Here is a 22,401-nt window from a genome sequence, read left to right on the forward strand (position 1 = left end):
TCGGTAGAATTCTCTGTCCAGTTGCATACAAAATAATCTCTGCCGTTTTCTAACCAAAATTTGGTAGAGAATTCTCCAGAGAATTCTCGGCTGTTACAAACGGGCTTAACAGGATCGTTTAAGTTGTTGATCGATTTCATAATTGCAGAAACAACCCTTTTCTGTAATCTGTGGAATGAACCTTTGAATGGTGTTTCAATTGAATAGGGTACTCTAACGATTTGTCAAAATCAGCTGATTGTTCATTGCCGTGGGGCACACAAAGCTTTTTATTATCACTATAAAGATGTATTTCTGAGAAAGTTATAGTCTTATATCTCTAATCTAACGTCGGGAAGAACATGTTTTCCAAAAACATGCGCAAAACACAATACTCGACGAAAACAGCATGCGAATTAATGGAGGGAAAAGCTTGTGTGCCCCACGACAGCGAATGCTTAGTTGATTTTGACAAATCGTTAGAGTTCCCTATACCCAATATTACGCATGTGGGAGATTGCGATGCCGCTTTAATTACCAATTTGTCAGTATTGACAGTTTTTCTGTTTGAGGACTGGAATTTAAATTTGTGCGCTTCGCGGTGGGCTGTTTTATTGACAGATATCATTAAACCAGTAAAGCATAAAAGTACAACGTCAATATTTGTATCTAGATCTCCCACCTTGACTCTGCAGTGTTATTTCCAGATATCATAGCGGTTATAAAAATATTGATTTTATTAATATATCGATAGAATGCTTATCGCTCATTCTTTCTTTCTTTTTTCAGTGGCAATTATTTGGTGCGCGTTCGGGCTCAGGTGATGTCTAGAGATGACAGTTCCGGTGGTTGGGTACCCCTGGGTGGAGGAGGACTCAGCAACGTCTCTGTACGGAAGAGACTTCGACCCTGTCCCGCCACCACGGGTGAGCAGGATGCACCTGCTCCATCCAAACAGAAGCACGAGTATCTTATATTTGGAAAGAGGATCAGTGATCAAAATGTAAGAATATTTTCTCATTAAGTATAAATTCATTTTGAAAAAAGGTATAATTAGATGGAAGGCTATATTATTCACAATAAATAAGTTCACGTACTGAAGGGCGTATTATGAGCATAATAATCTGTCTGACTTTGAAATAAATCTTACAATATCGATATCTGTCATAAAATTTACCGGGTTTTCTTTCTTTATGCTGATTATTTCCGCTATCAAACTTTTTTTACGGTTATTTTCTTGGTGCAATTTTGGTGGTAGTTCGCTATAATTGCGAGGGCCACCCCTTAAATTTGTTTCGCTTCTCACTCTTTTTCTTATTCATATTGTAGGTGCCATTGAAAAATAAATTTTTGACAACTTGATTCCCCTGGAAGAAATAAAATATTTTGTAATTTCTCGCTAAAAATAACGGTTTTTGAGAAAAAAAATAGTTTATCAAAAGGTACAGCGTGAGTCGTTTCGGATGAAAATATCTTGGAATTCAAATTTACCTAGTAGGCAGATATCATGCTGACATAAGGGAACACCACCAATTTTTCCTTGATTGTCTTTTCATGGCCATTGAATGTCTGCTCAATTTCATTTCTATCAATTTGCTGGTTTCTAAGAAACAATTAATCTAAGCAGCGACTGCTCAGAAATTTTTTTATATAAATGACCCACTCTTTTTTTTTTGATAAGAAATTAGTCATTATGTCACAATGGGCAAAGCCATCCCGTCAAAAAATAATATTTATTGAAATTGGGTAAACTGTTGCTCATTTCCTTCTTGAAAATGAACTGTTGGAAAAGAATGGATCTTGAACTAAATTGGTATTTCGAAAGAATTCGACCACAAAATCATTCTGAAATATCTTTTGAATTTAGGGTCTAACAACAAACTTCTAATTAACCCTGTATGACAACTAAGAGGTCTGTATTCTACAAAAGACTGAATTGCAAGTTGAAATTACTAAATAATTTTATCAACAGTTAGCTGAAAAAATTTTGAAGTTCAACTGTGCGTAAGATATATTTTAAGGGATGTGTAGTTTTTGCTCAATCGCAATCCAATATTGCAGGATGCGCATAAAAGAAATAATGGTGCTCAGATCTAAAATTTGTATGTTTTGGATTTTCAAATTCATTTATCGTTAAATTGTTTGTCTGGGTTGAAATTAATAAAAATCGAGAATTTTTGAAAAATATTGAATTTTCGGAGGATTTTCCGGATTCCTCCTAGTGGAATATTCACTGTCGCACCAGAAAAAGTTTTCTGTATCGAAATTTTTTTGTGGAATAGTTTATTTCAATACTTTTAATAATATGTATTTGTGAAAGAGTGGTATTATTGGTAAGATATCTTCTGAAAAATACAGGAGCCAGACGGTTTTCATCTGCGATCTACTTTCATAAAGTAGTACAGGTGATTTCCTTGAGTGTGAAAACACCGTCTTCTTCTTGTTGTTCCTACTCATACTCTTTGAGACTTTTTTCTATTATTGTATAGGTCTCTAATACTAATATAAAAAACCTGATGATCATTGAAAATATGGCTCAACGATGAAGGAAACTCTTTATGGTTCGTTCTTTCGAAGTCTTAATAATAACAAAAGTTTTACTGTAATATCTCTATACCAACTTCAGAACTGCAATTTTATACAGGAGATGTCCTATTAGACGTTTATACATGGTGGGCTTTTTAAAACGAAACAGACGAGATACCGGGCGGAATAAATTTATTTCGAAAAAATGCTCGGACACGTCGATTTTTGTTTCGAGGGGGACAACATTTAAGGTCAAATTCACAACTATATCGCTTCAACGCTTAGTGTTAGAACAACAACCCCTAAATTTTCAATAAGGAAGATGGGGTAAATTTCACACCATTTAGAAGGTCTTTTCATCCTGAGTTCAGCATAGTGGTTTTTTCTTCATTTGATTCATTGATTCTTGAAATATTGACATTTGAATTTGAAACAACTATGGTATTGTCGTCAAGCAAGCTGTCTGAATCAAGCGAAAAATAAAGAAATAATTTCAATTCTTTCTGCCAAAGAATGAACCATTTTCACCTTAACTGTTGAAGAAAGTAAGAACCAATAATAATTATTTCGTTGTCTAATGTTGACAATTAACGGTTACCATCGTTACCAGAGAATGAATTAGTCGAATAATTGATGATTTCACATAGCATGGTTAGCGGAATGACTGGTACTGTACGAAATTCAAAATCTCGAAAACGAATGAATTGAATGAGAAAAAATTAATACGCTGAATTCAGCATAAAAAGGCCTTTCAAATGAGGTATCACTCACCCTATCTTTCCTATTCAAAATTTAGGGGGTGGTGTTCTAACACTAAGGGTTGTAGCGATACAGTTGTGAATTTGACCTTAAAAGTGGTCCCCCCCGAAACAAAAATCGAAGTGTCCGAGCATTTTTTCGAAATAAATTTATTCCGCCCGTTATCTCGTCTGTTTCGTTTTAAAAAGCCCACCCTGTATAAAACTAATCACAAATTTATCCTGAAAATTTGCATATGATAATGAACTTTCTCCTCAAGTTATTTTCAAACCTCTGCAATTTTCGGTTATACAGGAAGGGGCCTACTACTTTCTTATTTCAAATGGCACAAGCAGCAAATCTTTGCATCGTTAGATAGCTGTTTTAATGGCAATTTCAGCAGTATGCCATACCTTGGACAAAAACTCAACGATTTATGAGTTCTTGAGATTTTTATCAAAAAAATTGTAAATACTGTAGGTCACACATATTCAAATTTTCTTTACCATTTTCAATTTTGCCATTTTGTAGCATCTCATATACAGATGACTCATTCAAAAAGTGGCACAGTTTATTGCGTTATTAGTACTATAGTACTATATTCCAAGATTAATAAATAAAACAATTCTGAGGATATAAGTAAATTGGATTTTTTTTTTAATATCTATTCGACAATTATAAGAAATGGTATGAAATAAAAAAAGTATTTGACTCGATGAAAGGGGGGAAATATATAACATTTCAATAAGATACATATTTCATTAACATTTCTCCTATAGTCCATACAATATTTTGACCTTTAAGTTGAAAGCTATGAGCGTTTAGATCATTTTAGTGATGGGTAACAAAATCAAGTAAGAAATGGTTAATCGGAAGGCTCATAAAAAACTGTTATTTTGTATAATTTTTTAATATTAATCCTGATTTTTTTTAATTGGTTTTGAACGGCATACATCGACTAATTTGTATCTCCTCTTTGGATCAGGTTGTATTGAGTTGCACCATCAAAAAGGATTTCGAATACAACAAGGTCATGCCTACCTTTCATCATTGGAAAACTGGAGACAAAAAATTTGGACTCACCTTCCAAACGGCTGCTGATGCTAGGGCTTTCGACAAAGGAGTGAGGACTGCTGTAGAAGAATTGCTGGACGGTAAGGGGATTTCCCGTATATTTTGATTCAGGAACAAGTTGAAAAATAATTTGAGAACCGACTGAACTACTAAATAATTCTGAAAAATATTAGTCGATTGAAATTATCTGGAAGGAATATTATCCATCATTTGTTCATAAGATCCTTGAGAAATTTTAGACGTTATTCATTCGTCTTGTGTGAATTTATGTAATAGAATTTGGTGAGGTGAACGGTCAACGCTCTGGACTAGACGAATCTCCATCCGTTGAGTTATTGTTGATTTTTATTATTCAACCATGATATTTTGGACTATCAACTGGCGAAAAGCGCACTCTTTCTTATACATTTAGTATGTCGATAATATTATTTTCCAGACTAGTACAAAAGGAAATGAGTAAAGACCGTAACAGGTAGTCCTTTGAAAGAAACAAATATAAGGCCGGAATATTCTTTTTCCCCGTGTTGTGTTATTGTGAGACTGACAAACAAAATCTTAATTCAAATTAGGAATCTATGAAAAAAATACTATAGTTTATTCCACTGGAGAAATTAATTGTCGGATGGAATATCAATAAAAATGTTAATATAAAAAATATTAACGAAAGTAGTGAATATAGGCATTCCATTTAATTACTTCGTAGAAAAATTTGATAAAACACTCTTTTAATACAAAAAAACACTGAAGACTAAATTCATCAAGGACCGGTATGATGAGTCTTCTTATTTCATTGTAGGAATATCTGACCTAGTAAAACAATTATCAATAACTTGATCGCAAATTCGGAGACTACAACAAAATCGATTCGAAATTCGAAATCGAATTTTTTGTGAACTATATGTAGTTGCTTACTGATAAATTTGAATTAATAGAAATACAACACAATGCATAATATATTTTTTTAATAAAGATAACAAAAAGAGCTATTCACAGCATAGTAGGAATGTTGATGATCAAAAAACTACTTCCATTTGTTGGAGGTAGTTTTTTGACCATCCACATTCCTACTATCCTGTGAATAACACTGAATATGATCACAAGGAAATGAATTATCAGACATAACAAAAAGAGAATTCGTAAAATAATTCATTAATATTACTAAAAATTTTCAGAGTAAATCTAAATGTATTGATCCCACCAGGATCGATTTTAGAATTATTCAAGGGTCAATTTTATTTTATTAGTTGTCCAGCCATAGTGAAGGAATATTTAATGTGGGTGCCTCCTAAGAACTAATACTTCAAAAATTGACCAATCTAATGGATATATGGCAGACACGTGAACTGGGTCTTACATCTTAGTAATACTCTATGAACCCACCCTTATTAATTTGAAGTGAAAAGAGCGATAAAAATAAAGTAAAAAAAAATATGAAAAGTTATTATTTTAAACTTTTTACCAAAAAAAAAATTAATCAAGTATACACATTTATTCATATAATATTATGTACATTTTTTTATTCAAAGTGAAAAAATATATGCAGAGCATAATCGCGAGGTATGCATATAGTATGTACTTAATAATGAATGTAATGATCACTAATAGCCCAGACTCACAATAATTGATTGATTGATAAGCAATATGCTGAATTTTGTCAACTGTCAACATCCAGCAAGTGTCAATCACTTGTCCGTGGAAGGTACCAAGCATACACTTGCGCGCAAAATTAATATTTCGAATAGTTTTCTAGATTTTCCTAGTTTCCTAGACAACTTTTCCTAATTTTTCTTCGTTATAACCTTCTACGAAGTATGAGGAAAATTTCAAAAAAAGTGGATAGAATATTTATAAACTAGCTTAAATCCGCGGCTTCAGTCGCGCAATAATTCAGAGTAAAACTATAGTCAAGATATAATTAGAAGAAAGATAATGAGCAAAAAATCAACAAACATCACTATGAACAATGAAATCCAAAGGCAATACTACTACATATAGAAAATTAAAAGCAAACTCCAATTACCGGAAGATTCGCGGAACCTTCCTGAAAAAAAAACTACATCCTAGTCCAAATCGAAATTATCGTGCCGTTTCTACAATCTCGCCTCGAATTAGCCGTTTCGTTTCTTGCCTTAGTTCGTAATTCTTCAACTTGTTATATCCATGAGAAGGCTATGCTGTAAAGAGCATTTTCCATCAGAGATAAATGTCGCTGATAAGGATCACATTCATTTTCATATTAGTTCACTCTAGGTCACTCAAAAACCTCTTCAAATGAAACATAATTCGAATTAAAAATGTTAAAATTGGTCATCCTCGAAAGTTAGATGTATGCAATCGCGGATTTTTTAAAAGATCATTTTCCAGTATCTCTTATAATTTACCCAGCGTCGTCCATGAAAGCCTTAAATTAACGACTTCACTCACGACTTGTTTATGACAAAAATAGAAAGTTTTCGTCATTTCTTCGTTATATAGAAATGAATTTCACACTAAAACCTACTCGAATAAATTCTCTACGCTATAGTAAATTCCCATCAAAATTGATTATCGTCGGTTATCCTCACAAGCTTATTTATTCGAATAACCAAGAACAATATAGTATCGAAAGATAACAAAGATATAATAAAATAAAAAAAGAAAAATAAGGATGAAGTAAAATACAATAAAAGCTCACGTCTCTGCATTCTTGATACATTTACTCAAATAAATAATAGCAGTTCTGAATTACATATCTGGAAAGATTATCTTGAAAGATTTGGTATCAGAGTCTGAAATAAAATACGAAAATGTGATTTGAAGTAATGATTTTGGGTAGGATTTTAGCGTTAGTAATAATTGTTCTTACCTGCTCTATTTTAATCTTTTTCATTGCTTCCTTCTACGGGATTCCTACATGGTGAGTAAAATGAAAAAAAAAAAACATTTGTCTTTGATGTTTCCGCTTCTGTACGTATTCTTCTTTCGATAACAGTCAATATTTTGAAAACATTTGAATAAGTGGCCGAATCCTAATTTCAGGTTTTGCTGGTTCTTCTCCTCCACCTTTCTCGAAATTTCCAAAAGATGTTGGAGACGATGAAGTTTTCATGGTAAGCATTACTTCTTATCATTTCTTTAATTTCCTGATGTTTGCGGTCATCCATGCTATCGAAACCTTTTTGCTTCAATTAGCAATTATGCACCGACCAAACTTATATGGTATTACCCAGTACCTTAAAAGTTTTTATGACCAAAATATCGGATATCAAAATGGAGTTCAATTCAATATTGACTAAATTGCAAAAGAATTAATAAGAAGTGAAGTATGATACCTTATTTTTTAAAGAAAATTCATCAACAATTCGTTGGAAATTCTAACTGAAATTTGGATTCCTAGGCAGTATGTGTATGATACTGTCGATTTCTTTCTGAGGAAAGTCTCCCCATTCTTCAAGATCCATTTTCCCGAGTGGTTTTGACAAGCTCTTCTAATTTTTTATCACCATATCTGACAAATGTCCAATGGAATTAGATTCAGGGGAAGCTGGGGAAGGGCTAGACCAGTCTGACCCCGACGTCCATCATTTCCAAGACATTTTTGACGGTTCTACTGGTATGCTCCCATTCAAAGTCTTATATGGAGATTCGCGCATTGGCTGTTGACGGGGCAACATATTTCCGGCTGATTGGAGTTCGATTAACCTGGAATATTCCTTGTTGTTGTGTCTCGTGTGTGAAAAAAATCCCGGTGGTGAGTTTAGAACCTATCCTATAATTTGTGCTGAACACTGTAAATATTTCAGGCCTCTGGGCCTATAGTTGTAGTTAGAATTAGGTTAGTTTCTTTTTTCAGTTTTTTTTTGTTTCGGTTGGGATCAGATAAGCTCCTTATCTCTGGTTTTTTTTTGTTTTCATTATGGATGAAACAGATCCCGAGGCTTGGCCTCGGGTTCTGGAAGCATTATCCCCCAGGGCAAGGCTGGCCTTGGAGCAGCTGAACAGGGATGAGTGGAATTCCATTAATGTGGGACTCCTGAAGGATGAAATCACTCTTGTTAGGTCGGAGGCATACCGTTGTGGGAGGGTGAATATAGTTGAAAAAATAGACGAAATTCTATCTATCGTTGCCCAGGGCAGATCGAAGATTAAAAAAATGCATTGTTTTTATTCTGATAGGGATAGGGGCCCTTTTGAGGTTATGATAGAAAGTACCAATAAAGAGATCAAAAACCTGAACCCACTCAATATAGGTAAGGTAATATATAACAACAAAAGCTATAAGGATTATAAAATTCTGAATATCAGTAGAAAGGGTATTAAAAAAGTAGGTGTAAGATTTTCATCAGCCGATCAGGCAAACTGCTTTGTGAGGTACAGTGAATTTGACCCCAGCTCATATGATGTCTATATTCCAGGTAGATTTGTCTCAGTCATGGGTATTGTCAGGGATATTGGTCAGGATATAACAGATGAGGAGCTGGTCAATATGGGTAAGGGATTAAATCCAAATGTGAAATGCATAAGAGTACGAAGATTCAATCGAAGGAAGACTACTGAGGATGGCATTGTTTTTGTGAAAACGAATACGTGTGTGTTGACCTTTGAGGGTACAACATTACCAAAATACTTTGAATTGTATAATATCAGACTTCCGGTCGAACTGTATATTCCCCCAGTTGTACAATGCAATAAATGCTTACGCTATGGTCATGTGAGGAATCTCTGCAGGGGGAGATTCAGATGCAGGAAATGCGGTTCATATCATGAAGATGAAAAGCCTTGCGATGCTGAACCTTGTTGTCTATTCTGTAGACAGGGGCATGAGGCCATGGATAGACGATGCCAGGAGTACCTAAGACAGGTTAAGATGAGGGAGATTATGGCAATTCATAATGTCTCGTTGTACGAGGCAGACAAATCTTGTAAAAGATCAATGGCTCCTAACCCATCGGAGTTTCCCTTAATAACGGGGAAAAAACAAGAGGGCATGCAGAATAGACCACGTAACCAAACATATGCAAGTATCGTGTCGCAAGCTGAGTATAAAACCCAGAGCTCGATGCGAACCAACGACAACGGTCCAAGACTAAAAAGAAAAGCCCCCTCCACAGTGGGCTATGACAAAGCGGAACATGAAGCGTGCTTGTTCTCATACAGGCCGGCTTCCCCAACAAGTCACTTTTCCCAATCTTTTTCTCAGGCTACTTCCGTACCACCCCATTCACAGATGGACACCGCTGGTGAAACTATGTTGAGAAGGTCAGAATCTCAATCCCAAACGAAAGGTAGTGTGTACTCTACCAGCCAGAACGACCAGTCAATAATGGATGATGTTGCAGATGATACCGGAGAAGACAGACAAATGATCACATACAGTGAGGACTACCTGAGATATGGGAAGTCCTCACCTACATATTAATCTCGATCTTAAATAATAGTAAATTAATTGCTGATATCTCTGTTGGGCACCTTGAGGTTTTTTTTTTTTTTTTTATCGAGTGTTGAATGCTTAAAATTTTGCAGTGGAACATACGTTCCCTTTGTGCCAATTTCGACGACCTTAAGGTCCTCATCAGAGACTTCGAGCCAAACATAATAGCGTTGAATGAGACCTTTTTGCGAGATTATCAGGCTTTTCGTATCTCAGGTTTCTCCCTGGTGAGAGAAGATAGGGCTGATGGTTTTGGGGGTGTTGCAGTGGCGGTGTGCAACTCCCTTGAGTATGAGGTGGTGGACTTGAGCTATATGAACTTTCCGGCTGGAGTCCAATTGCAGGGCATTCGTTGTGCTGGTGTCACTGTCGTCAATATATATGTACCACCGGATATCTACCTTGTGGATACCCATCTGGATCAATTTGCGTCGATAGTGGGGGGGCAACTCTTCATCTTGGGTGACTTTAATGCGCAGAACCCCCAGTGGGGGTCGGGGAGATGTAATCACAATGGGGGTATTATGATGGCATTTCTTAGGGAATATACGCTTGTTCTTTTGAACGATGGTACGCCAACCAGGCGTACTGCCCCGGGTCAGAATCCCAGCGCTCCGGATTTGTCGATCTGCTCTGGGGAGCTGATGCTTCGCTCTACTTGGTCCGTAATTCCGGACTCTGGCCCTAGTGACCACTTCCCTATTTTTATAGAGGTGCAAAATGTGGCTCATGATTTCAGTACTCCCAGAAGATCACTTCGCGAATATAATACCAAGAAGGCCAACTGGCAACTTTTCGCCTCCAGTTTCCTTGAGCAGATCGAAGTGAGACGAGTCAACGATTTAACGGAGTATATATCAACTATCCGGGCTGCAGCTGATGCCTCTATTCCCAAATATAAGGTCCGAAACACAAGTAGGCATAGTGTGCACTGGTGGGACGAGGAGGTTGCTTCTGAGATATCCCTCAGGAGATCCCTTTTGAAAGCCTACAAACATGCCCCTTCCATTGAGAACTTTATTAAGGTCAAACACCAAATTGCGAAGACGAGACGGTTGATCAGAATGAAGAAAAGAGACTCTTTTCGTAAGTTCACGGAGAATCTCTCAGTGAGGGATACAAGTCGTTTTTGGAGAATAGCAAAGAAATTCTCTGGTCAACCTTCCAGTATGAGGGGACACACAATTTCCGACCAATGCTGCAGAGACATCCTGGCTAAGATTGCCCCTGTTGACCTTTCACAGGACCTCCTCCTTGAATATGAGGACTCTTCGGAGAGATTCAATTTGGAAGAACTGCAGTACTCGTTGAGGGTCAGAAAGGATTCTTCTCCGGGTGTAGATGGTGTGGATTACATGATCCTGTCCCACCTCCCCCTATCCACTAGGATACTGCTGCTTGAACTCCTCAATCGGTTGTTGCAGGGTGAGTGCCCCCCACCGTGTATGAAGACTGCGATCATAATTCCTATCCTGAAAAACAATCTTCCGTCTAACGTCTGTACAAGCTATCGACCTATCACCATTACGTCCTGCGTCACAAAAATCCTGGAGAGGATGTTGAAGGAAAGCATAGAGAAGATAGTGGAGGACCGATTGGGGCAGGCTCTAACGTTTGGCTTCCGTAGGGGAAGATCTATCTACGACTGTCATACTCTTCTTACTGCGCACATATACAGGGGATTTAAGAACAAATTATTTACTGTAGTTGTGTTTCTTGATATTTCAAGCGCATATGACAGCGTCAACCCGAACATACTCTGGCAGGATATGATAGACAGCGGTGTTCCGCGTAATATAGCCAACCTGATTTACCAACTATTCAGGGGCAGATCAGTTGTCATCAGGGGTTCATCGGGATCTGAGTTCCGGGAGGAAATTACTAGAGGACTGATACAGGGCTCTGTGTTGAGTCCCCCGCTGTTTGGCCTGTATACCCTCTGTCCCCGAGGACTTATACACCGGGAGCTTATCCTACTTCAATATGCAGATGACTTTGCGTTGCTTGGCTCGGGAAGTGATGTCGAACACATCGTGGAACTGCTGAATACTAGCCTCGAAACCTTGAATACTTGGCTGTCTGCTAGAGAACTGAAAATTAATGCACTTAAGTCATCCGCCATTGTTTTCTCGAAGGGCTCCATTCCCTTGGATCCCCAGCCAATATTGGTCGACTCCCAGGTCGTCCCTTGGAGATCGCAGGTGAAGTATTTGGGTGTCACCTTTGAACAAAAACTAAAGTGGGGGCAGCAGATCGATTCCATGTGCTCCAGGGCGATTTCACAGTGTAGGATCATCAAGAGTTTATGTAGACCTTCGTGGGGATCACATCCTACCACTCTTCTCAACATCTATAGAGGACTTATCAGACCATATCTGGACTTTGGTGGAATCTTATATGGTAGGTGTGCTAAAGCCCAGTTGCAGAGACTGGATAGAGTCCAGCTCGCGGCCATGCGAACCTCCTTGGGCCTTATGAGGTCGACCCCCACTCACGTCATCTTGTCGGAAGGCGGAGAACCCCCGCTCAAATATAGGAGACTGTGGCTGTCTTATAAGTATGTCTCCAAGTTGTACAGATTTTCGGATCATCCTCTGCGTCGGGCTCTTCGAGATCCGGGTGAGCTGGACCCTTTATGGTTCAACGGAACGATCCCGGGATACATACAGGCGCTCAAACTCGTTGACAGAAGAAAAACTTTAATATGGCAATCTCCTACTCTGCCATACTTTCTAACCGATATCGGGATTAGGTCGAGCAGAGTGGACGTCCTCAAGACTGATTTGGGGAAGGGCTCGGTGCTGAATATTGCGATGATGGGTGCTCTGCTTTCGGAGAGGTACGGGGGATATGTTGATATTTATACGGATGCCTCAAAATCACATGGTCCTGAGTCGGTGGGTTACGCGGTTTGGATTCCGTCTATCCCTTTAAAAGCATGTGGTAGGCTCCCAGACCACTGGTCGATTTTTTCAGCTGAAATGTTTGCTATTAACCGGGCGGTTCAGATCATCCTAGATAAGTCAATTCGAAAAGCGGTTATAATTTCGGACTCACTCGGTGCTCTTAATAGATTAAAGAGTGGGAAAGTTGACGCTAATACTGATATCTGCACGGTGAATGTTCTCACTCTGCTCGCTAGGGCGAGGACCTTGGGTTTGCGAATCTCTCTTTTGTGGGTCCCTAGTCATTCATATATAGTCCACAACGACACGGCTGACATGCTGGCGAACAGGGGTAGGGCTCTACCTGGTATATCGCGGCTGAGGGGAGATCCTCGAGAACTGTGGCCTTCCTACAGAGACACACTTTGGAGGGACTGGGACAATGAGTTCCATAACATCGGACAAAGCAAGGGCAAAATATACTCTTCAATGATTAGTCCATCGAAGTATCGGAGTAAAACATGGTTCAGAGATCTTAATGTCCCAAGAAAGGATATAACTACCATGATGAGGATTAGGTCTGGACACTGCTCGAGTCCGGCTCATTTGGCGAGGATCGGGGTGAGGGACTCATCCCTGTGTAGCTGCGGCGAGTTGGGGGACTTAACTCACTTGTTTTTTTCGTGTTCTGAGAACGCTTTCAACATAGATAGTTTGTTTCATGGGCTGATTGCTCTGGGGTTCCCGCTCCCTCTCTCTGTCAATGATGTGTTTTTATCCAATAAGCCAGAGGTAATGAATATTATACTGGAGTTCTTGAGTGGCTCCAGGATCCGCTTATGATTTTTTCCTTTTTTGATGACTTACCGGTAGTGTTTCAGCACATATAAATCCTCATTCCATTAACCCTTTCAGATCCAGAACACCTTAAGTGTGATAACTGTCTACTCCAGGGGGATTATTGAAAAGTCAACATTTTGCCTCAATTACTCACAGCCTAATCTTACATATTGATAGTTGTTCTGTGCACAGAGAGCCAGGGGTCAACCTGGCGTGAAGCTTATAATCAAGGATATACTCGACGCGGTCTGATATAGACTGGATCTAGACTCCTGCTCCCCTGGGAATCAGACTGCTAGACAGTACCGTATACTTGGAGATTGGAAGCATAGCCATAGGGCTGTTCCAGGATTCCTAGCCTCTCTCGATATGGGGGATAGCATATGAGAGAGCTGGAACTTTAGAGAAGAAGAAGAAGAAGAAGTCTTATATCATGAGGTGAAGCGTAGTTGCCAAGTTAAAGTTCGTTAAATGGGTTCCATGGCTCCAATTTGTGTTATCAATTGCAAAGAGTATGACGATCATATATATACTAATCTAAGATGGATGAGCAATGGCGTAGCGAGGGGGGGCATTATGCCCCGGGCGCTACTCACAAAGGGGCGCCAAATGGTTCGCAAAACAAAAAAATTGCTGGATAATTTTAAAATTGATTTTTGGAAAATATATTTCAAATTAGTGTTATGAAATAGGTGTTAATTCGTAAATAATAAGGTAAACAGGAACAATGATGGTCTAAATCAAACTATAATGATATATTCACAATAAAAACTGACAGGGCTTATTCGACCTGTATCTGTCAACACTTCCTTATGCCAATTACTCTTTGAGGTTACATAAATTGTTTTCTTTCTGGATTTGTTTGATATAGTTGAGGAGCCCAAGAGATACCTTGTACCCTGTAGAGTATCTACCAAAAATTAGACCTGTATATAGGGGATATTGTCTAGGACAGCCTGTCAGAATATTTAAAAAAAAAACGATCATTGTGCATACCTGAGCGTGTCAGATTAATATAAGTGTGGTTAGTTACATGTTGAAAAGTATATATTCTCTTAATCTGACAATTTAAGCGTGACGAAAATGTATGGGAGGGCGCGAAACTTGCAAGAAAAAAGTCACATTTACATTTTCTTATTTTGAAGCTAATGATCAGTGGCGGATTAACCTAACTGGGGGCCCTAAGCGCAAGACAAACCTGGGGGCCCTAAGCGCAAGACAAACCTGGGGGCCCTAAGCGCAAGACAAACCTGGGGCCCCTTTGAAGAATAAAATGTAGGACACAGACATATCTTATGTGGATACATACCGAGGGCTTTTTTTCAATGGTCTATGAAGTGAGTTAGGCTACGTTTTACTTATATCTTTATTTGAAGACGAACAAAAATAAAGAATCGGGATAAAATTAATAAGAAAAATAAATAAACATAGGTTTCTCGTGATCACTTACACTCAATTGCAATAGGACCTCCCTAATATTTTTGTAGCTTTCAGCCAAGGCACAAACTGCATCAGCTCTTGATGACCATCTAGTATCGCAGATTCTCTAGATATGTTTAGCTTTGTCAATCAAGCTGTTTTGCAGAATATATTCCATCGTTTTGTTGAGGCAGAGAAATGAACATATAAATTCTGAACGAAACAGAAATAATATATGGCACCTCGACATGATTCGGCTAGTTTAGTTCCCACTAAATTGAGAGAGTGGCTGGCACAAGGTATGTAATAGGCTGTTGGACCGAATTTAGATAAGTATTCAATGCAGGACAAAAAATTCCCTTCCGATTAGATTGTTCTCCTTCCCTGTGGCCTCTAAAAGCGATTCCCTAAGAAGACAATGGTTTCATAGTAGCGACAATCCTTTTTAGAATTTCACGCCAATAAATTTTTCTCTGCATCTAACTGTTCTATTAATTCTGTGTCAATACGTCCAACAGTCATGCATTGTCTTCTGAATGAATACATTGCAGATATGTGTTCATTTGAACATATTTCTCAAGTCCCTGAAGCCAGTTGCCAGTTTTGTGGTTTTTGAAACTAGTTTGCAAACATAACAGTAAACAGCATTCGTTGTCTCTGAAAATATCAGCCATTCTCGTCTTTCTTTCGAACCATTGATTTTCCCTGTGGTAAAATTTGCTTCTTGTAACAGCCTTCGATAAATCCTAATTCTCTCAGTATATTCACTTTTTATTTTCAAAATATCCCCAATATTACAGGGTTTATTGATTATATGATATTCAATCATTTTATCAGTGTTTTCTACCGGCCATGAAGCTATGTCATGAGAAAAGGTTGCATTATTTGGTTCATTGATTGGTAGTATAGGCTGAAAAGCTTCGGTCGATGGCCATTAAAAAACAGTTATTATTATTATTATTATTAATTGGTAGTACACTCACTTTATAGAGAACAATAATCGTGCTGGGGTTGTCGAAATTTTCATTTTCTCCTTCAACTGCGTTTTGGTACTCCCTGGGTTCAAATTTTCATTTCCCTGTTTTGAAACAGAGTTAGATTCAGCAGCCACTAAAAATGAAGATAAGAAATTCTTCTGTTTTGTACATTGCTCCTCTCGTTGTCTCCGTTTTCTTCGCTTTTCAGCCCCTGATTCATACTTTCTATTCATATTCACTCTCACTCACTCACTCACTCAAAAATGTTAAAAAATATGAGAAAAAGGGATTTTTCGGAGTGCCGGGGGGGGGGGGTTGCTATAGTTGGAGGCCCCCATACGGATAAGAAAGCATGGTCAGGTGGAGTGCAATTCTTATGATCTGTAATGAAATTCTGACAACATTGTTTTCGGTCCGACGGAAACGGATATTTTTCGGATAGCCGAGGGGCACCTCTTTAGTTGGGGGCCCTAAGCGCGCGCTTAGTGCGCTTCTGGGATAATCCGCCACTGCTAATGATCCAGCAATAACGAAAAAAATTCAATCTGACAGTTTCAGCATGCCAAAGCAATAAAAATTGGCCATAAAGATCACAAAAATCAGTTTTTTTTAATTATCACTTCTCCTGGACTTCAAATTGTTTTCGCATTCATTATAAAAGTTGTACCACATAACATTTTCTAAAAATTTTGCCTGAAGCAATTTTTTTCCACATCTGAACATTTTTGTTTGTTTGGCGATAAATGTACATTAGACTGGGCTTCTACAATGACCTTGGCCTTTCTCATGTGTGGCTAAGCTCCTCGCCCTTATCGCCCTCTAACTCGAAAACAGTTGAGAGTATGTGAAATTGATTCAGGAAAAAGTTGTAGAGCATTTTATTATCTACAACTTTCATAAGGAATACAGAAACGATCAGAGGTACAGGAAGGAAGATATTTGAAAAATTGCCTTGTTATCATCTTCAAACTGTCATATTAAGAAAACGCCCCTTGATTATTGTCAGATTAATGGGTCAACATGTCTGCAACACCGAGATAAACCATCTGTATGAAAATCTGACACGCTCGAGTATGTACAAGTAACGATTTTTTTTGCATTTTCAAAGGATCACTGTGACCTTCGAAATTGTCAGCCTCTTGAAAAGTAGCTTCCTTTGGGTCCAATTAACATATTCCCGAAAGATTTGACACGCTCGGAACATTTTTTTTTTAACTCTACCGTACGGCTAGTCCCATATGCACTACGCAAACTGTCAGATAAATATTAATTTATTATCAGAGACACGCTCGATTATATACACCTGTCGATTTTTTTTACATCTTCGAAAACCTGCAAACGCTTTCCCCACCGCTAAAAGTGCATGCCTCATAGAACCTTTTTTCTTCCTACCATCTATTCTTCAAAATCCACTAGAGTCATATTTTGGCGATTAAGCGTCTTAATCGATGTCTTAAAGCGTCTTTAAGCGTGACGTCATTAATTTTGTTGTCGCAAAAATAGAATATCGCTGATGGTTGAGTCATCTGTCGTTGTCATTAGACAGCGAATCGAATTGTGAATTTTTCAATTTCTGTTCTTTGGCTATTATTTGAAAAATATTTATTTATTCTAAATGATAATGCAGAAACTGCATTATTGGCAATAAAAGCACTCTTCCCTAGTAGGAATTCAAATCAAATTCGATATAAACAACATATTCTCCCTTCTTCTTTATATTACCTCTTTCCGCTTAAGACGTTCTGTGCTTAAGACGACACAGGCCAGAGACAAGATGACTCTATGACACAGGCGCTCTCCACAGACCGCCAGGTTCCGCTTAAAGCGTCTTAAAGACTGACGTCATGACTTATTCGCTCGAATAGCACCGCTTAAAGACGCTTCACGCGTCTTAATCGCGAAAATATGGCTTAGGTCTCCACGACGCTTGAATAAATCCCGACTTAGTATCGTCGGCTCCCCAACTAATAAGATGGCTTACTGATATGTTATAATTGTTATGTTAAATATTTGCAGTGTACAAACATTCCTTTTTTCAGAACACTATTTTTAAATATTTCTATTATTTTATTGACGCTATGTACCTTACGCTATGTGCTTATATGTACAGTCAAAAAAATTTCCGGAAAATAAAAACTAAGGGATCGTCCATTTTTCTATACAGATACTTCTCAGACACCCAACAAATACAATGTTTAGTCGTTTTCTAGAAAGTATCTGTACTATATTCATATTATCATTAAATCTGTATCTCCTTGAAAATAATGAATATTAACTTTTTCATAGTTTTGAAAATGCGTTTCTTTCTTAATATTTCTTTAAATATAAATAATACATTGATACATATATTTTCAAGTAATTTTAGATGATCATATACATTTGCTTGAGCCTACTCGTATTATCTTACTTTATTCATTCATTAATTTGCCAGTAGATTTAAATTATAATATGTGGTTTTCGAAAGAGTCGGGAGGGGGGGGGGGTAAAAAGGTATGCCCCGGGCGCGAGTAAAGCGGTGAACACATATGAGCGGCCGCGGCCGCGGCCACGATCGTGATATCGCGACTGAACGCCGCTATATCGCTGAACCGAGCGCTGAACAGATCGTGATAGTATGTGCGGAATGAAGCCTAGTTCTCAGAGCTTCGTAGTGTCGCCAGCGACAATCCCCACTCCTTCCTACATTCTCACATGACGTGTTGTGTTCTCCGCTGTCATAAACAGCTGATTGTCTAATACGATTGAAAAATTCTATTCTATTTTGAATTTATATTACATATATCTTTTCAGAAATGAATTTTCCAGTTGCTCACACCATAATGTCCGAAGTAAACATGGTGTTCGAACTAAAATTGTGTAAAATTTACATTAGTACAGGGGTCATGAAAGTATTCAATAACTTGGGCAAGTCAAGCAGTATTTTGGCAGGAAATGAATAATTATGCCATCCTCTTGCATATTTTGGCCGAAGAAATAGAGACAGTATAAGATAAGAAGTTTTACTCAAATGACTCGAGACAAGAGACGACTAAAATTATTGGATGCTATTGAAAGAGCTATTCAAATATATGGGTTATATTCTATACTTATTATATTTATGCTGTATATTTCTCTACTGGATATAATTTTATACTGTTCCTATTTTTGAACCAATTATATTTTCATATTGTTTCTGTTTTATATTTATAGTAAATACACCTTTTGTATAGAACAGTGCATCTTTTTGAGAAAATTTAATACAACCACATTACATCATATTATGTATATACATTTTAAAAAAATATTCGTTCCATGTGTAAATTGCTTGTACAAAAGGTGGTCAGGAACAATGGTCAGCCCAACACTTTCCGCATGGATCGGATCCAATATATTTCACAATCCTCATAGCAGCATTTTATCATAAAATGGTCATTATTCCCTTCTTTACATGTACACCAATTCATCTGTACCTACTGACCCTTTTGTGAAAAACTTCTCACATAATATTTTGTTTCAAACAGCAAAACCCAGATATAATGCGAGCATTTGTAGGCTGATAAGCGCTTGAATGCTTTCATTTGCTGATTTGTTTTAAAAGTGGTTGTGAAAACTAGAAAAACCACAATATCATCATATTCCATCAGGACTGTAACCTCGTATATCTCTTGCTTAAATGGTGAATGGATCAAAACCTTCAATCTTGTTTATTTTGTGGGAGTAACGTTCAGCTACTTTTTGATTTGTTTTGGGAATTTCAATGAAATAGGCACTTTTTGTATTCACTGAAAGAAAATTGGAATTTAATTCCGGAAATCTTGACATATTTCTCATTTCAAAACGTGAAATTAGCTTACTTTTCATATATCTATTACGGATTGGCCAAATGAATATAGCAGTGAACTCCAATAGTTTATTAGGAAGTTAAATACCTATCTGCCGCAGTGGCCTAGTGAATCCACCTTCTTCTCCTTATTTTATTTCGCCTTTCGCCACGAATATAAAGCTGTATACTTGTAGAAAAACTCCATTCTGAAATAAACAATAAATATGAAATGAAAGAATATTTCCTTTCTCCGTGATAATTATCATTGGTGTTTCATATATTTACCTGAATTTAGATGGAAAATATACCATGATTGAAAAATACTGAAAAGAATATCTAAAATCAAAAACAACTGTTTTTGGGGCTGACAGATAGGTTATATTTACTTGTGATTGTCGCAGAAATTCGAGGTGTAGTTGGAATATTTCAACTACAAAAGGGGCGTGTCGCGACACTTCTCGACAACCAGAAATGAAAAGGAAGGGGTCAGGGGAAGTTTTGTTTACATGCTCTGATTGGCTGGAGAACTGTCGCTGGCGACACTACGAAGCTCTGAGAACTAGACTTAAGGCGGTGAACACATATGAGCGGCCGCAGCCACGATCACGATCGAGAAGCGTCCCATGCAAATAATATCACGATCTGTTCAGCAATATAGCGGCGTTCAGTCGCGATGTCTCACGATCGTGATCGTGGCCGCGGCCGCTCATATGTGTTCACCGCCTTAAGCTCGCTACGCCACTGTGGATGAGCCCTCCCATATTCGAGCTATGGAAGAATGTGTTGCCGAGAGAGATAGAGCTAGTAGTGGCAAAAAGCCCGCAAATTCCATTTAAAAAGCATTGAATGAGTATGGAAATTCTGTTATTTGTGCGTTTTTCATGACAATTCTAGGAGCAAACATAAAAATATTGCGGGCATGCATTGCCTGAATGATTATTTGTTTTTAGCTACAAAAATTCATGAATATGAAAATTCAAGGAACTTCGCGAAAAAGAAAAATTTTAATCCTATTGCGATCGCCGTAATGGTTTATTTAATAAATTTAAATGAATACAGAGTGTTTCAAAATTCAATACAATAAGTTTAGGGATTTATTCCCTTGGGAATGTTTAGGCAAAAAGTTCATATAAACATAGGGCCTCAAACGCGAGCTGTGCGGTTTCAAAAGTTTTCTTTTGGGTTTTACCAGGGAAGTTAAATACTGACAACACTGATCCTACTTTTGAATTTTTATTGCCGTGAACATAAAATAGTCCTCCTCAATGGGAATGAAATTTTTTCTTTTTACCGCCAGTTTGTACAGTTTATGGCTGCACAGGATTTAACCATTATTTATTAGTGTTATTTAAACACTTTTATTTCAAAACACTCGGGAAAATCGCACAAAAAGCACAACAACCTCAAACTAAACACTCGTAAACAACGCTTTTATCGAGCTTTTTGCCACTAATAGCTCTAACTTACTCTGGCAACACGTTTCTCTTTCCTTTACGATTTCCATTGTAAGTTATAATTTCTATGATGACGATACATATCTACAATCTATAGATGGCGCCAGCTCGGCACTTAACTCAAAAATAGAAGAAGAAGGAGAATGTTTTATGTCTTAAGTTTATTTGCTTATTCAATCTAGTGAATATTTAATTATGGATCTTTTAAACATAGTTGTATTCAGTCAAAGTAGGTACCCAATTTTTCTAATTTCACTGAAAGTTTTCGAATCACTTGTAAAAGCTGGATTTTGCAAGAGAATATGAAGAATGGTCAAATATTCATTAATTGTTCAACTTACTCTTAATAGTTGGGTTCTTTGAATATCCGATATTTTTACCAGATGTTTTTGGAATTTTGTGTTCGAAGAAGATTCATTCCATCAATGAAAAACTATATTCCGAAAATCATTGCATTCGATCAAATCGTTCGTGAGATAGTACTTAAAATTACATTATGAATTTTCAATGTATCTTTTCAAAAAGACGAATTGGAAAAAAATAGTAAAGAGAAAAGGGGTTTGTTTTGACCTCAAGAATCTTCTAAAATAACATGATAACAATGTTTTTTCTCCTTCTCTCTGAAAAGACGAACATTCACTACAATAAGTTGATACACAGCACATTCACTTAACTTATTCGTTTGATCGTTATTTTCAATAACGTCAAATTCATATTGATTTTTAAATTTGCTCAATGAATGAGTTACGAAATTCAGTGACCCGGTTACTTGAAACACACTTTACAGGCTGTCCAAAATTGGTGACACCTGAACTACAACTTTTTAACCCAACGAGATAGAGGAAAATGAATGTGCCGTTCATGTCGTCTTTTTTCGAGAAACTAATAATGCTATCAACTGCTTTCCTCTATCTTCTTTTGTTTTCGAGTTATACGCCAAAATTTGAATTTGGGCGATTTCAACATTATCTCATTATCTCCATTTCTGTTTGAGCTAGAATGTTGAAATGAAAACATTATACAGACACTTTTTTGATAGCAGTGGCGTACTATGATTTTTTCCTACAGGTTTATTTGCTGAGCTATAACATGAAGTTGTGTTTTTCCTTATAAAAACACTAGTTTAAAATGACTTAGAAAGAATTTTTTTTACCGTTTCAGAAATATATCATACATCGCCCTCAGTGTTTCATTTTAGTCATTTCAAACTACTGTTTTCATAAGTAAGTAGAAACAACTCTTTATGTTATAGCTCAACAAATAACCTGTTGGAAAAAATCATAGTACGCCACTGGAT

The 22,401-nt window shown here is 37.3% G+C and overlaps 2 protein-coding genes across 4 annotated transcripts in view; both read left to right on the forward strand.

Annotated features, from left to right (window-relative positions):
• LOC123310048 (sprouty-related, EVH1 domain-containing protein 2) overlaps positions 1-22,401 on the forward strand; it is a 57,261-nt gene that overhangs the window by 27,280 nt on the left and 7,580 nt on the right. Inside the window, exons 2-4 of the mRNA XM_044893414.1 lie at positions 769-982; positions 4,229-4,397; positions 7,336-7,406. Coding sequence (XP_044749349.1) covers positions 769-982; positions 4,229-4,397; positions 7,336-7,406 — 454 coding nt within the window. The remainder of the gene's footprint in view (positions 1-768; positions 983-4,228; positions 4,398-7,335; positions 7,407-22,401) is intronic.
• LOC123310055 lies at positions 7,937-13,871 on the forward strand. 3 transcript variants are annotated; one of them, XR_006537322.1, is made up of 2 exons: positions 7,937-8,047; positions 13,528-13,871. XR_006537322.1 is itself a non-coding variant. In XM_044893426.1 (2 exons), the coding sequence occupies exon 2, from the start codon at positions 8,729-8,731 to the stop codon at positions 9,713-9,715; it is 987 nt and encodes a 328-aa protein (XP_044749361.1). In that variant the 5' UTR covers positions 7,949-8,047; positions 8,712-8,728; the 3' UTR covers positions 9,716-9,767. The 3 variants fall into 3 exon arrangements, 1 of the variants encoding a protein (XP_044749361.1); XR_006537323.1 differs by having other exon boundaries at positions 7,939-8,047; positions 13,645-13,871; XM_044893426.1 differs by lacking the exon at positions 13,528-13,871 and adding an exon at positions 8,712-9,767 and having other exon boundaries at positions 7,949-8,047.

This window comes from Coccinella septempunctata, chromosome 1 (assembly GCF_907165205.1).
Source record: "Coccinella septempunctata chromosome 1, icCocSept1.1, whole genome shotgun sequence".
NCBI lineage: Eukaryota > Metazoa > Arthropoda > Insecta > Coleoptera > Coccinellidae > Coccinella > Coccinella septempunctata.

Bases quoted from the DNA above. Each gene is read 5' to 3' on its own strand.
- LOC123310055 (XM_044893426.1), top strand. From the start codon at position 8,729: ATGGGTATTGTCAGGGATATTGGTCAGGATATAACAGATGAGGAGCTG.